Source organism: Mycteria americana, chromosome 4 (assembly GCF_035582795.1).
Source record: "Mycteria americana isolate JAX WOST 10 ecotype Jacksonville Zoo and Gardens chromosome 4, USCA_MyAme_1.0, whole genome shotgun sequence".
In the NCBI taxonomy this organism is placed as follows: Eukaryota; Metazoa; Chordata; class Aves; order Ciconiiformes; family Ciconiidae; genus Mycteria; species Mycteria americana.
Window position 1 is genome coordinate 37,203,974 of NC_134368.1, and position 15,542 is coordinate 37,219,515.

The window sequence follows — 15,542 nt, forward strand, 5'->3', positions numbered from 1 at the left end:
CAGTGGTACGGCCCAGGGCGATCGCGGCTGCGCAGCACCGCAGTGCGGGTGTGCCGGCGGGGGAGGAGGGGCGTCAGCCGTCACGTGGCTCCCGCCGGCCGTTTCCGCCGGGGGGGGGAAACGTCCGTGCCGCCAGCTCGCGCAGCGCCGCCCTCCGGGCGGGAGCGCGCGTGCGCGGGGAGGATGCGGCCGGGCCCGGCCCCCGCCGCGGCGCTGACGGACGTGGTGAGTCCGCCCCTCCCCCGGGGCCCCGCGGGTGGGGGGCGGCGGCGGCGGCGGCGGCGGGGGTCTGTCCTCAGCGGGCAGGGCAGGGCTCGGCTCCCGCTCGGGCTGGGCTAGCAGCGGGGCCGGGGGCTTGCCCTAGACGTCCCCCCAGCCGTTCCCCCCCACACCCGAAACGGCCGCGGGGGAGCGGTCTGCAGCGCTGCCCGGTCCTGTGGCGAGCGGGGCGGGCTGGGGGCCGGTGGCCGCTTGCCCGCTCCCCGGTGGGTGCTCCGCGGCGGCGTTTGGGCCTCCAGCCCCCAGGGGCACCTCGGGGGGAGGTGTCGAGGCCCCTCGGGAGCTCCGGGTGCGAGGCCCTTTCTGCAGCGTCCAGGCCGCGCTGCCCCCTTCGTCCGCCCCTCGCAGCAGCCTTTCCTGTCGCCCTTGGGGACCCTGCGGGTCTCAGCCTGCGTGGCTTTTGTCAGGGATTTGTCGGAAGACCTCATCATCTGTGGTGAGCCACTATCAAAAGGGCAAATCCTCTCCCTCCTTTTGCAGAGCTCTGCTTTTCATTCGTGAACGTTATTCTTGTGTTGTAATAATTCAAATAAAAAACACCTTTCGCATCAGCCCAGGCAGACTTTTTTTCAGATGCTGGCACTTGTGGATCCCACGCTCCAAGACCTTTTTAACATAGATAACTGTGTTATCTAAAATAGTTCAGGATTATGCTTCAGGAACCAAAACGTTAGACATTGCAATCTTGCCTTTTTTGTTTCTTGGAGTAAACTTTGGCATTCCAGAATAATGGAAACCCAAAAACCCTTTGTCCAAAGCGAAAAGTGTAGATGCTTATATTTCCATCAGGCATGCATATCTTTTTTTACATTTCTGCTTAGAATACTTTAAATGGAAAGAAAATTAGTCCTGTTTTTTGATTCTTTTATTTCATGAATAACGATAGCCTTGCACCTGGAAGTTTCCCATACCTTGTAAGCAAACAGTTATGTGGTAAGTCTTTCCAAAGCGTCTTAGTGTGGTTATTCTTACAGGTGTCTGGTGGGGTTTTTTAGAGCAATTAAGGCTGCGAAGCATTTCTTTTTGTGGACTGTTAGATTGAGCAATGCCCACACTCTTCTGAGCTGTCACCTTTTGTTCCTCTCTCTACTGGCTCAACTGTTTTTGTAGCGGTACGTTGAGCTTGACTGGGAATCGATCTGGCTGAAAATGTCTTCTCTCAATAAGAGGGTGGTTTTCCATCTGCATGAGTTCTCTGGTGAAGTTCATGTTAAAATGTCTGGAACGAGCAGTTGTGGGGACGCAGAGCAGGGAATTGGGAAGGGGAAAAAAAACAGCTGGGTGGTCTCTGTGCAGCTATAAAGCAGCTCTCCTGTCAAACGTGAAACTCAGCCTGGGTTCTAGAGGTTGTATCCGCCCCTCTCCCCCCCCCCCCCCCCCCCTTTTTTTTTTTCCCTTTCCCTGAAGCTGTGATTTCCTAACCAGGATGAATGCACACCTACAGATGTGCTTAATTACCTTTCTGCTCTACTGCTTAGAGCACTCCTTGGTTTATTTGAACTGGAAGAAGACTTGTGAGAGAAACACATTTGGATTGAAACAATGAGAAACAACAACATTTTACCCAACATATTTCTAAATGGTAAAAGTATAGAATTAAGACTTTCTTGTTTAGGTAGGAAATGTGTTTTAAGGGCTGCCTGTAGCAGCACTCACGTAGTTGAGGTACTGGCTCTGGCAACTATGTGCTGCTGCACTGCTCAGTTCCCTCTTTATTCACTGGCCTTTTGTACCCTGAGCAGCTGCAGTAATTACTGGTGTGCTCGCACACTGTGGCATAATAACAGTCAACTGTAACTTGAGAGAAAGCATGCTGAAATAACTATTCATTTTCATTGCCTCTTTCTTTTTTCCTCCTTAGGTGATTCTAGAAGCTATGGACATACTCTTTAGAATAAGAGGAGGCTTGGATCTTGCATTTCAGCTAGCAACTACTGATGGTGTGTCTGTAAGACTATAACAGATTTCTTAATGAAAGGATAATATATAAATGTTAATTAACTATGATGTTTATTTTCTTGGCATTTTACCAGATGTTAAGTGCTTCTTCCCAGACCCCTAAAGATTATGTCCAAAAAATGTTATTTTTTATCTCCATCAATTTTCTGACAGTCTTTTTCCATGTATGTTTTTTATTTTAATTTGAAGTAAAGTTTAAATTTCCACTTTTATTTACATGTTTTTCTTGCTTATGGATATGGTATTGGGATCACTTTTCAGTTTGATCCCAAAGTTGACCCTGAAATTAAACAAATGAACAGAGAATAACTAATAACTTAGATTTGGCCACAAAGCAAACAGAGTGACTTAATGACAATTAATTTGGTCATAACGGGATTATATTAATAATACAGCTTTGAGATTGTGGTCTAGTAATTCTAGAGCAATAGAGAAGATGAACAAGCTAACTAGTTACTCTACTGAATGTAGGTGGGATTGGCTACTGCAATCCCATGTGATAACAAGGGATTAGACCATGTGGCGTTAAGAGGCTCCTTTAGTCCTGTGTTCTTACAATAATCTGAAATTCACTTCAAAAAGTCTACTCAAGACTATCAGTGGCCATTGAGCTATTGCAGGGCAGAGTGCGGAAGGAGGGTGTTTCTGGCCTAACCGTAGCTCATTCTGGATTTTAAAAGGACATGTCTATAGTAGAAACTCTGAATTCAATGCTATTGAACCTTGAAAAGGAACTTTGGCTCGCTTCAATTCATGATGTGGAATAGAAGCGTTGAATAGGTTGGCCTAACGCGTAGCGGCTTTTTGTGAATTGCATCCTCAGAGAAGGGCTATTTATCTGACTTTATTTACGCTGTAGTGAATTTCAACCACAGCGAAGCAGAGTGATGCTGAGATTGTCCAAGTGCAGCATAATATTCTACAGAGAAATAGTTAGTATGTGAATATGGCAGACCATTCCCTTGAAGGCAGTGAGGATTTTCTTTTGGAGGAGATTTAGCTAAATATGTTGGGGTTTGTTTGATTTTTCTAATACTGTAGCTTTTATAGACTTCTAGTGCAAAAGTCAACTAATAATAGTGGCTAAATCTAAGTTAATGTGTTAAAGAAATACAGTTCAGCATAGTCTTTGATAGCTTGTTAGGCTTTGTATAGCTCATTGCATTCTAAGTAATGGCTGTTAATCCCCTCAGTGAGGAAAACAATGCTGGTAATGTGCAAAAGTTGCTCTGTCATATCCAGTATTGGTTCAGGTTGTAAGGAGTGGGTGAAACTTAAAAAGTCAAGTCAAGCTCTGAAAGACAGATGTCTATACCAGTAATAAAGATTCAGGCTGACCAGGGTGTGGCTTGCAGTTACAGGTGTACATTGGCCAACATTTGGTCTGTTGCTGAAGTGTAGGCCCTGCTTTTCCAAAGATTTAGTATGTTTTTGGTTTGTATTCCTGGATAATTATAGGAAGTTAGAAACATGTGACTCAGATTGAATCTTTCCAGTATTTACTCAAAAAACTAAATATAACCATATGTAGAAGTTTGTACATAGAAGTTTGTTTGTAACTGTAGACTTGGTTAAGAGTTATTGATGTGAGAATCTACTGCGGTGTAGGTTATTCTTCTGTAATTCATTCCGCTCTTCATATTTGACAGCACCTGAGAGAAACAGTACACTTTTTTTCAGTCATGTATGAGGGTGAATGTTTGAGACAGACCTGCTAAGTGAAATCTTATCTCAGTTTTTGTTTACATAGCCATTTTTCTGATCATAACAGCACTTATGTTTTTATTCAAGTCAAAACATACCAATTTTTTTAAAAATGTATGCCCAGCAGCTACAACAAAAGTGAGGGAATTTTCTAGGCTAATTGTATCCTTATTGTGTTTCAGAGGCATCAACAAAAAAGGCGTTAGGATATGTTTTCAGTGATCTTGCAAACAAACTGTCCTCAGATGTTCTTGTATTAAGAATTTGCCACAGTTCAGTCTATGTGTGGCCTAACAATGGCATGAACACTGTTCCAGAGCTGACTGATGATTCTGCTTGTAAGGAGATAAGACGATTTATACAGTGAGTATATTTAAAAATATATAATTTTTTAATAATTAATTTCATATTATAGAAATTTCTCTTTCTGTTGATGCTTCAGATTTGATCAAGATGATGAGACCAAACGAAAGCTTGGCAAAAAAAAGGATAAAAAGTTACAAGATACGGTATGTGTCTCACCACACTAATAAATTATATCAGACAACCTATCATTTAAGCATTTTAGACCTGCCCTCCGTAGGCTTTTCTGTACACAAATAGACATTGATATGACTTAAAGAATCCTTTTAAAGTCATTGAGACTCAGTGTGAATGCAGAGATCCATCTACAGTAGATCAGCACGTAGAAGTTTGTCTTTAACATTACTAGCTTTTTTTAAAGCCAGTTATTTCATCACTGAGTTTGATACCAAATATCTACAATCTTACTTTTGCCTTCTTGGTGCATGTGTTGTTGGAGGTGTACTATTGGTGTCTTTATTCTCTGCAGCAGCAGATAGTCAATGTAGACCTCATGTTGGAAATGACGTCTTCGTTAGCTGCTTTGGCTCCAGTCATTGAAAGGGAAAATAAGGAACACCACTACATTAATATGACATTACCAGTTGATGTTGTTGTATCTGTTTCTCCAGAAGAAACATGGGGAAAGTAAGTGTTATCCTGAACTTGTAATTTTTCAGCTTCATTTCTGCTTTTTCTTGAAATAATGAAGTAAAGCTATCATATCATTAATCAGTTCAATGAAGTAGCATATAGTATTTTTGTACTGGAATTTTAACTGTATAAATAATTAAAGCTCCTATAGACAGTTGTTAGCCTTAATAATCTTGAGACACAATCTTTTTGCTATCTACAAATTATCATTTATCAATGTCTGATAGATTTGAGAACTCGTAACCATTGCTTAGCGAGGAATTGAGAAAGTCAGGAAAATGTTCTAAAGACTCATGTAAGTGTGTGAGTGTGTATAAAAGAGTGAGAGTTGGAATGTATTTGATGGGCCTTTGTAATCTCAGTACTACGTTAGGGGCTGCAGCTGGGTAGGTGAAGGTAGAAAACATTGAAGTCTTCCTCTATATTTTTTCCTTGCACTTTACATACGATTTGACTCTGAAGGATGCTAAATGAGGTGGGGTGGATAAAATGCAAAAAAGACCCCATATAGTCATATATGTAACTTTTATTTTGTCAAATGCTCATAATGGTTGTGTTTCTGATAGGAGACCAGAGTACCTGCACTTTGGAGGGTTGAATCACTAGGGGGTAGTTTCTGTGTGCAGACGTGCTTTGAGTAAAGCACGGTGAGGTTCTGTCTTTCTGTGTGGGAGTGGAAGCATGGAAGTAGTAAGTTCATCAGACCAGGTGCAAATATGCATATAAGTATTGTATAACTATCAGAGCTATGAGAGAAAATGATCCACCATCACTGTTCTACTTCTTAAATATTCTCCCTTATACTTTGCAGGGTACAAAGTCTCCTAGTGAAAGCAATTCATAGGCAGTTAACTGACATGGAAAGATGTATCATGAAATATATGAAGGGAACATCAATTGTGGTACCAGAGCAATTTCATTTCATGTTACCAGGAAAAAATCACCTTGTTACAATCTCGTATCCTACAGGTATTTCAGATGATCAACTGGAAAGTTACAGAAAGGTAAAGCCAACAAATACTAACAGAGCCTGATTTTTTTTTTTAATTATAATTATTATTGTAAATGAAGCAGTGGTAAAGCTTTACATTCAGCCAACGTAGAATTAAATACTAACAGATACTGCTGTTTTTTAAATTTATTTTTATTATAACTGAAGCAGTATACTGAATGTGGAAGCTTGATTTATTAGAATTTATTTTATAAAATGTGTCAGATCTCATTTTTGTAAGGGAACAATAGAAACTTTAAAACTACATAGGTTTTTTTTAGATAGGTTTTATCTAAATTATACTTCTGGTACTGGATTCTTTGAATTTCTCCACTTCCGTGGTAAAATATCAGATTACTTGAGCGTGTTATTACTTTCAGGCTCTAACAGATGTCCTGAAAGGGTTAGGGTTGGGGTTTTTTTGTTTTGTTTTGTTTCTTTCTTGGGGTTGTGTGGTGTTCGGGTTTTTGTTTATTTGGTTGTGGGGAGCTGCTTTTTGTGGCTCACAACTGACCAGCCTTAGCTTTTGTTTATTTGTTTTTTGCCTTCTGGGTTGGCACATCTAGAAAAAGGAATATGGATGAGGTGTAAAAATGTTCTGATGTGGCAATCCTTTCAGATTGAGACTTGTACCTGGCAGGTACCAGTTCAGGTCACACAGTTACACATACTGAGTGCGGGGAAAGAATCTTCTGCTGCCTTAGAGGTGTAGAAGCCATGGGGATTTTTCATTTTCTTCCTCCGTGTGAAGCATTGCTAGGTATATAAAGCCTCATCTATTCCTTGCATTTGCAGAGCCCTCAGGCGTTTGTGGCACATTAAGTCTTTCCTGCTCTCTGTCTTCTGTTCACTTTTATCCACTGATTGCTAAGTGTTACTGTAGCTAATGTAATTGGGTTCAGTGTTGGGTCATCTGCGTAAAATGTATTACCTGTGTTACACACGTTATCCTAGATGATCTCATCATTCCCTTCACTCTTAAGCTCTGTGAAATAAGACAATATATCTCTTTAAATACGGCTGCTGTGTTGTAAACAGTGCTTAAGAGATTTAAAAATAGACTGAATCTGCTTAAACCATAAGCTCAGTATGTGGTGTTTGTATGTCGTCAATATTAGTTAAGATTATAATTCAGAGTGTGTGTATCTATCTACTACAGAGATAAACCTGTAATCCTTTTCTAGTATGGTGTATTTTATCACACTTCCATAAGACACTTGTCACTTGTGATATCTTCAGTGGGGCTCCAGCGGCAGGCGTTATGTAGCAGGACTCCATAAAATAGTGGGCCGTTTAGATAGGAGGTAAGCCTCCCTGAGCTTCCTTTGAGAGGTGAGATCTAGTAGTAAACATACATGCTGAATATTTAATTAAGCAGATTTTAATATATTGATTTGCTAAACTATGCTGTTAAAACTGTTTATGTCTTTATTGTTACTTACAATGTGATGTTTCTTTTAATCCAAAATTTGAATTGTGCTCTTTATTTTTATTCTAACTTGCATGTAGGAATTGCATGGGTTATTCAATCTGCCTTGTGACAGGCCATATTTCAAGAGAGCAAATGCTTATCATTTTCCAGATGAACCATATAAAGATGGGTATCTCAGAAATCCACATTTACATCTTAATTCACCTGGTACGGAGTCTGGTATGGTAAGTTTAAACTGATACATTTGGAAGAAAGTACTTCCTATTTTACTTGATATCTGTTGTTGAAAGTAGTAATTTAGATAGTCAATACTGTATAGATGACAAAGTGAAGTAACTGACTTGGCCTTTTAAGCAAAAGGGCTTCTCTGCACAAAATGGCATTGCTTTAGCTATATTTGTCCCAAAGAAATTGCATTTTCTTGGAAAAGGATGTACACACTTCTAGCATGTATCTTGAAAATTTCTCAGAACCAGGACAGAAACTAAAACTATGAATGGAGATGTTTAGGAGAAAAAAAAAGGAGGAGTAATAATGTGTGAGTAACAACCCTTCAGTTCTTCCAAAGATTTGCAATCCCCAACTGAAAGCTTTTACAGTGCAAGTGACAAGTCACGTGACTTTTCTGAACATTGATGCAAGTGTCATCAGATTCATTTGTATTATCTCTTTCTGTGCAGGTTTATTTAGTACGTGGTGTATATAGTTATCACCACTATATGCAGGATCGGATCGATGACAGTGGTTGGGGCTGTGCCTATCGGTCTCTGCAGACAATCTGTTCTTGGTTCAAGCACCAAGGTTACATTGATACACCTATACCAACACACAAGGAAATTCAACAGGTACCGAACATTTAGGCAGATTATTTTATGCATATTTGTCTAGAAAAGTTTGTATAGATTATTTTTTTAAATATCAAATTCATATATTTTAGACTTCAGAGTTGTGTGATATTTTTAATTTATCTCTTAAATTGAACTATAGTAGTTCTGAATTACTAATTTTAACAAGTTTTATTATAGGAGATCTGTCTCCAAATGTTTATCAGTGTCGGGTGACATTATCTGTACAAATAAGACTCATTAAAATAGTCTTCTAAATATTTCCTTGGATTAATGTTCTACTAGAAGCTCAGATTATGACTTTTTCACTGTTTCTGCCAAATGAAAGAAAACAAGCCAATGTGTCATATTAAAATCAGTTTTAAAACTGACTTTTGTCTTCAGTGACAGCTGGATTAGTCCCCATATGCTATACATTGATTTACTGCTTTATTTTGCAACTTTGCCTTTGAGAATAGGGGGCTTTTCCTGTTTTGGTTTTTTTTTTTTTTTAACTCTCCTTCACTTCTTTTTCTATTGTGAATTCAAATGCATCCCTGAATATGTTCATTTCTGTTAACAGCACTGAAGGAAAACTGTAGGCTTGGGTAGCTAATACTGTATGCCTAGCAAAAATTACTGCAATTATCTTCAGTCTTCCAAAAATAGTTCTTCATGTTATATTTATTTACTGAACATTTTTAGCAAAGTTTGATTCAGTCCATAAAATGACTTTCATCATACCTAATAGGGATGTGAGCACTGAAGTTAAAACTGTATTTCCTGAACTTTTCTCAGTCGACACCTAAACCTAAAAGCAACTGAAGTCCATGCACTCCTGTGGTATTTTTAGACATCTAGAAAAGGGCAGTAGCCTTCAGGAGACTGTGGGCTTTGTATCCTGAGCGGAAGAGGCCCCTCAAGTGCTGCATGTAACATATAAGCCTCAGAATGGAGAAGAGTTTAAAATAAACCACAACATTCGGTGTATTTCAGTGGCCTCTTCCTCAGAGCACTATATTATGGATCCTTTTCTGAGACGCTTTGAATGGGAATCCAGGTAGTTCAGTCTGAAGTGGATTCTGCAGTACAAATGATGCACTCCATTATTAGGCAGCTCAGTGCTCACTATCCCAGCTTGAAGTCTGCCTGTGGACCTGGGGTTATATTCTGTGCTTGTAGCCACTGTCTGTATTGGTGTTCAAGTAACCTTTCCAAAACAGAACTGCAACGAATGAATTCAACATCCATTTGTCTGCTTTTGACTGGCTAGGTTCAAAATACGTTCCCATATATATAAATCAACTTTGTTCACAAAAAGTGGTGGAATTGCCTGCTATATGTTGTTGACGTTTGTTTTTCTTCTTCATCATGATGTTGCAAAGGCGCTGGTTGATGCTGGAGACAAGCCTGCCGCATTTGTTGGGTCACGGCAATGGATTGGTTCAATTGAGGTACAGCTTGTTTTGAATCAGCTTTTTGGAATAACATCAAAAATATTATTTGTCAGGTAAGAATCAGTATCTGTTTAATAGCTCAGTAATTATTAAAAAGACTGAATGCCTTAAAATGCAAATTACCATTACAATACGTGGGATAATAGGGATAATAAAAGAGATGATAAATCTTTTAAGGCTTCCTTGTTCATAAACCCTGTATTCCTGCCTTTGGTTGTGCTAAGTGCTTACAAATGAAGGTGTTGCTAAATTTCTTGTGGGCTTGGGGTTCTAGTTTGCAGTTGCTATAAATTGCTTAATTATATGCAAACTGATGTGGGATTCAGCCTGTCACTTTGTACCACAAATATAATTTTTGCAGCAGGCACACAGTCTGGCGGTCATAATGAACTGAATGCGCACTGACAGTAAATTATTACTTTGTCCACAGAGCTAATGTGTCAGTTCAGGATTGAGGCAAATTGTTGAGCAGCCTGGAAATAGTGTTCTCTTTTTCTGGGTTTGTGCAACAGATAAAACAAGGGATTTGTTTCCATTCTGACAATCTGATGCTCTCGTACACAATAAAGAACCCTACAAGTAGGGTTCAGCGTTTATGAGAAGTAAAATTACTGGATTTTTATAATTTAGGCAGTACTAAGCAGACTAACAAATCCCTGAACACTTTGTCATAAATACAGTCATGAAATAAAGAATATATACTGACTTAGCGTGTATGAAAATTCTAGTCAAACAAAATACTACTCATGAGTTATGTTTATTTAGAGTAAATTCTACTGTGAATATTCTAAAAGAGCATGTGACCATGGTGATGGTGATTCTTAATGGTAGGAAAATAGTTCACTTCTTCAGTATTTTGTAAAGCTTTATACAGCCAATTTTAATCTTTTTTGTTCCAGAGCTTATATTTGCAGATGATCCACCTATTATTTATAGCAGCTGTGACAGGCCCTGCCAGTATGAAGGTTTTTATTCCTGCACATAAGAATATCGAATAGATTCCCTTGTGAACTGGGTAGAATTGCTCATAGTGCTGCTATAAGAGAGCACCACTGTTTTTCAGGATTATGAAAAGCCAACATCACTACCATGCTGAGAAGTAGTGGTGTCATGCATCTTTTGCAGCTGATCACTGGCAGTGGATAGCATTTTTGTCTTGGGCTTATTTCCAGCTAGCACCTCTAACTCTTTATGGAAATAAGACTTCACAGCTGCACCAGCAACACTGGTGCTGAATCCATTATTGTAAATGCCTCGTTTCCCAGAGTTCTAGTTGCCTATTCTGCCTGCATTTAATCCATCTCTTCAGGAACTTGAGAAGCAGGCACACGGGCTTTTTTTGGCTTTTCAAAAGGTTAGCCACTACCTGAAGAAATACAAAGACAAGATATTAAAAATATCTCTGATTTCCTTGCCTAGCTTCTGTCACCACTTTTGGGAGTACTGTCAGTCTTCTAAGGGGAATACGAGTGTCCAGCAGACGTATGTCTTCAGCTCCGACTCCCAGCTGTATTGTGTGTGTGCCTTTCTCTCCCATCTAGACTTCTTTGTCTGTGGCTGGTCCCCAGAGTTGAAAAGGAAAGCAGGGAGATTATAATAAAGCTAAATTCAGTGTTGCTTTGAACAGATTACTAATGTTGTTTGACATTTGATTTTTTTTTTAAAGCCAACTCAGGTATGAGTACTGCAATTGCTTGTGCAATTACAGTGGAAACCTATCTTAAGAGACGTCATTATAAACACCTTTATCAACACCTTATTTTTGTTATGTTTCTGATGAAGTCCTGTTACTTCAGACTCCCCCTTGCTGACAGATGTAGCCAGTCTGGTTTTCAGCTGCTTGGAGGGAGCCATTGGGGCTTACCAGCTGTCCCCACTGTGGGAGACAAGCAGCAGACACATTATAGAAGCTGGGTGACTCCAGGTGCTCCAGTGGCAACTGGGCTTACAGTAGATTCCTTGGTCCAACCAGAATCTGTAACTTGCATTAAAAAACTTTTTTTCAGATTGTCCCAGGATGTTTACACAGAAACACTAAGCCACTTCCTAATCAGTTACCTATGCAGTTAATGAGTATAATGGCTAATTAGAGAATTAAGCTTAGTGAGGATGACAAATCTATTGCTGTTTTTTCTTACCTAGCCAGGGTTCTGAACTAGCATTGCAGGGAAGAGAGCTTGCTAATCATTTCAAGACTGAAGGAACTCCAGTTATGATTGGTAAGTGCTTGAGTATCGAAGAATGCCAATGAAAGTGCATGGCCTCCCTGTGATAAATTTCATTTTAATTAGAACTCATTCAGTTTACTGTACAAGAGTTAATCAAAACTCTAGATGAATTAAAAATTATGCTTTTCCCAAGCGAGCCTGGAAAATGATACAGTTTAGTCTGGCTGGTATCTTTTCACTCAGTATTTCTCCCAAGCTCAGTATTAAACCTGGTAACAAAAGTCAATCCTAATGGTGTTCTTAAAAACTGCTGTTGAAGTCAGAACTCGAGAGCTGACTTCTGCTCTCTAGAGGAGCCAGAGGTTCATACAGTTCCCCAAAACTTCCCATCACAGAAGAGTAGTGTTTATCTGGCTTTGAAGAGAAGGGTATTATCCAAATTCTTCTTAAGACCAGTTTTAGTAATCTGAAATGTTGGTAGCATAAGAAATGCCATTCGTAAGAACACTGTAACTTTAATTGAGCTATTTCCAAGATGGCTGTGGTTTAGAAAATTAATAATATTGAAAAATATCATTTTCAGCTTTAATAAAATTTTAACTTTAGCGATTTTTGCAATCGGTATGTGGCACTCCAGAAAGATAGTGTTACTCTCTCAAAAAAGAGGTGCCAGAAGTCCAGATTTTGGTAAGAAATATTCTTGGCCTTTCAGCAGCCTTTTTGTCTGAATTTCAAGAATTTTGAATCCTATAGTGAAAAATCTTTTAGTCTGTAACTTCTCCTTCCCTGTAATGCTCTCTTGTGGATTGGTTTAATCTTTGTTGTTGTTGGGGGGGCAGAGGTTGGCATTTGGGGTGGGGGTTTGCTTGTGTTCTTCTGGGATTTTTGCAATTCCTGTCTGTTGTGTGGAGTCATTACTGCAGTATTCCAAGGACGTAAACTCCTCATGCTATCTGAAAGAAACATGCAGGAGTCGACCTGTGGCCAACTCATCAAACATCCCCTTTTCCTGTTTGCAGGCTAGAGAAAGGGGAGTCAGAAATTACTACTCTGCCCCTAATATCTGTTGATGGAACTTAGTAGAAAACAGCAGATAACCCTTATCCAGAAATTCTGATTTCTATTCTAATTTTAGTCATTTTACAACTGGCAAGTTTTCCAGATTCCTTTTCTACAGTTAAGTTTCTTTAAAGAAAAAGTGAGCAAAACAGACGTTTGAAATATTCTTGACTTCATCTGGTGGAAGTGCTGAGGATTTAACCTGCCTTGCTGACATGGAAGAAATTTGGGAAGTAAATTCTCTAGTTGTAGTAAGTAAAGTAAAAATAAGTAACCTTCCCTAGTTGTAGTAAAGATATATTGTTTAATAGTGTGAAGAATCTTATGTAGGACAGCTTCAGAATCATTTTGATAACCAAGCTAATCTGTTAACAGAAAGCATTGATGTACTTTTAGTTTAGGCTTGCATATTTAGCTAATCTCAGTGAAAAATTTTTAGCAATTTGTGTTCCTCCTATTTTAGGTGGAGGTGTTCTGGCTCACACGATATTAGGAGTGGCTTGGAATGAGACTACGGGGCACATAAAATATTTGATTTTAGACCCACATTACACTGGAGGAGAAGATCTGCATGTTATTTTGGAAAAGGTGAGGCTTGATGCATATGCACATATATATACACATGTATGTATATACATATATTTCGGCATTAAACAAATAACGTACAGCCAAACACAAACTGGCCGTTCTATGGCTTCTACATTCCTTATGGAGGAAGTGCTGATCCCAGTTAACCTGCATATGTGCTACTTACTGTTAGTTTCTGAAACTTAGTGTCTTTGGAGAAGATATATTGGGTCAGCAACTACATAAAGTTATTGGAGTACAAAGAAACGTTCTTTACTTTCTCTGAATTAAACCATCTCCCCTTTTACCCAGTAGTATAGACAATAAATGTGTTTGGTATTTTGAATGGAACAGAAAACTCTGTTCAGCCTGTAAAATGCTGCTACTGAAGGAGAGAAGATAACCATTTATTTAAAATTTAAAAAAATTCCAACACTAGGCGTTCTCAAATCGGGCCTTGAACTAAGTTTAAAGGCCAGGTACTGAGCTTTTTTAAAAATCTGGGAAAACTCTGAAGAACTAAAGGGCATGTAATGTTATTTCTGCATTTAAAGCTACTGAAAGGGATGACATAGCACATTCTAAACCAGTAAACAGTGTCAGAAACTTAAACTGGGAAAGTGGCTAAATCATCCTATAGGTGTTAAGTAATCAATCTGTTTTCTGTTCTTCATATTAAGTTGCAAATAGCAACTTTTATTTCATACCTTTATTTAATAGCCTTGGGTTGGGCCCAACTAGAAAAGCTGTTGAAGAAATGTTTTACTAGCCCCATAATGATCAAAGCTTGAAATGAATACAGAAAGAAACAATTTCCAAAAAACAGGTAGAACCAAAGGCTGTTACAGCTACAAGGTGTTCAGGAATGGTCCAGGAGGATAAAATACATGCAGAAGCCCCTTTCCTCATCAAAACTGGCAGGGGAGGGGAGGAACTGAGGTGGACTGTAAGTTTGTAGCTCTTTTCTTCAAGAACACCTCACATAATTATGTGGTACTCTGCAAACTTAAGAGCTTTGTTAGACTGTTTTCTGCTAAATCATGATCAACAGCTCGCCTTCTGATATTAAGAGCTCTGTTTGGCTCTGAAATATCAACTGTTACCAAAGGCAGCAAGGATTCAAGACAAGAGAAATGGAAACTCTGAGAATGATAGAGGTTTCAGAATAGTGTTAGTCTCTCTGCAGCAGCAGAAGGCAGTGGGAAGTGGGGGGAAAAAAGAAGAGATGCCACTTCTCAGCAAAAGAGCTGGGGTGGGGAGGGAGGAAGGGGGAGAGAGAGACTCTGTAATGTGTTTTCCATTAATGTGTTCCAGGCATGTAGAGAACTTTCTGAATATTGTGTGTCATTGCATTCTATCGATACTTGAAAAGAATTCATACAGCTTAGACTAAAATTAGTAAAATAAAATTGATCTAGTAGTAGTAGATAAGAAAAACAGAATCCGTAGTAGACTTAAATGCTATCTTGCTTTTTCTTGGACAGGGCTGGTGTGGATGGAAGGGCCCAGAGTTTTGGAACAAGGACGCCTATTATAATCTGTGCCTACCTCAACGACCAAAAACTATTTAAATTCCACTCTTAGGCTGGAACATGCTAAGCTAGAATACTAGCTGATCTAGATATAACTGTCTTGTTATTTATCACAATAATGCTTTAAGTCAATCAAAACCCAGCTGAAATAGAAATGTTGCTTGCGTAATTTAAGAATTTTTTTTTAAATGAAACCTCTAAAAATAAGTTCTCCTGTGTATTTGTAAGAAATACAGTTCATTTATTAGGTAACTAATACTCTCTTCTTTTGGCTAGGACAGCTTTATATTTATATAGTATTTCTTGTTATGCTAAAATCTTTACAGATTAAATGCCCAATCCTTTTATTTTATGGAATTCTTTCTTGCCAAAAAGATGAACTGTGCTCTACCTTTCAGGTTTCATGTAGCCAGCTGTCTTGTGCACTATGAATCCGTTCAAAGGTATCACTTGCTGCTGGTACTGTTGATTTTAGAAGAGGAGTGGGAGAAAAATGGCTATATGTACTGAATTTTATGAACTTTGTTCTCATATTTACACAGAAAAAACATGTGAGAGAATTCATTGTTATATG

General features: G+C 39.0%; 1 protein-coding gene across 5 annotated transcripts; it reads left to right on the forward strand.

Moving 5' to 3' along the window:
* The first annotated feature begins 89 nt into the window (after positions 1 to 89).
* UFSP2 (UFM1 specific peptidase 2) lies at positions 90 to 15,539 on the forward strand. Of its 5 annotated transcripts, none has more exons than XM_075500211.1 (13): positions 97 to 225; positions 1,758 to 1,861; positions 2,141 to 2,219; positions 4,125 to 4,305; positions 4,385 to 4,451; positions 4,775 to 4,932; positions 5,750 to 5,942; positions 7,439 to 7,585; positions 8,042 to 8,206; positions 9,571 to 9,695; positions 11,785 to 11,861; positions 13,333 to 13,457; positions 14,921 to 15,539. In XM_075500211.1, the coding sequence occupies exons 2-13, from the start codon at positions 1,859 to 1,861 to the stop codon at positions 15,005 to 15,007; spliced, it is 1,407 nt and encodes a 468-aa protein (XP_075356326.1). In that variant the 5' UTR covers positions 97 to 225; positions 1,758 to 1,858; the 3' UTR covers positions 15,008 to 15,539. The 5 variants fall into 5 exon arrangements, with proteins under 5 accessions (XP_075356323.1, XP_075356325.1, XP_075356326.1 ...); XM_075500212.1 differs by lacking the exon at positions 97 to 225 and adding an exon at positions 655 to 715; XM_075500208.1 differs by lacking the exon at positions 1,758 to 1,861 and having other exon boundaries at positions 90 to 225.
* Positions 15,540 to 15,542: the final 3 nt, after the last annotated feature.

What these genes read in the sequence shown, in the direction of transcription:
- UFSP2 (XM_075500208.1), top strand. Translation starts at nt 184, where the DNA reads ATGCGGCCGGGCCCGGCCCCCGCCGCGGCGCTGACGGACGTG. An exon ending in GAGATAAGACGATTTATACA is followed by an intron (nt 4,306 to 4,384) that starts GTGAGTATATTT and finishes TTGATGCTTCAG; the next exon opens with ATTTGATCAAGATGATGAGA. An exon ending in ATAAAAAGTTACAAGATACG is followed by an intron (nt 4,452 to 4,774) that starts GTATGTGTCTCA and finishes TATTCTCTGCAG; the next exon opens with CAGCAGATAGTCAATGTAGA.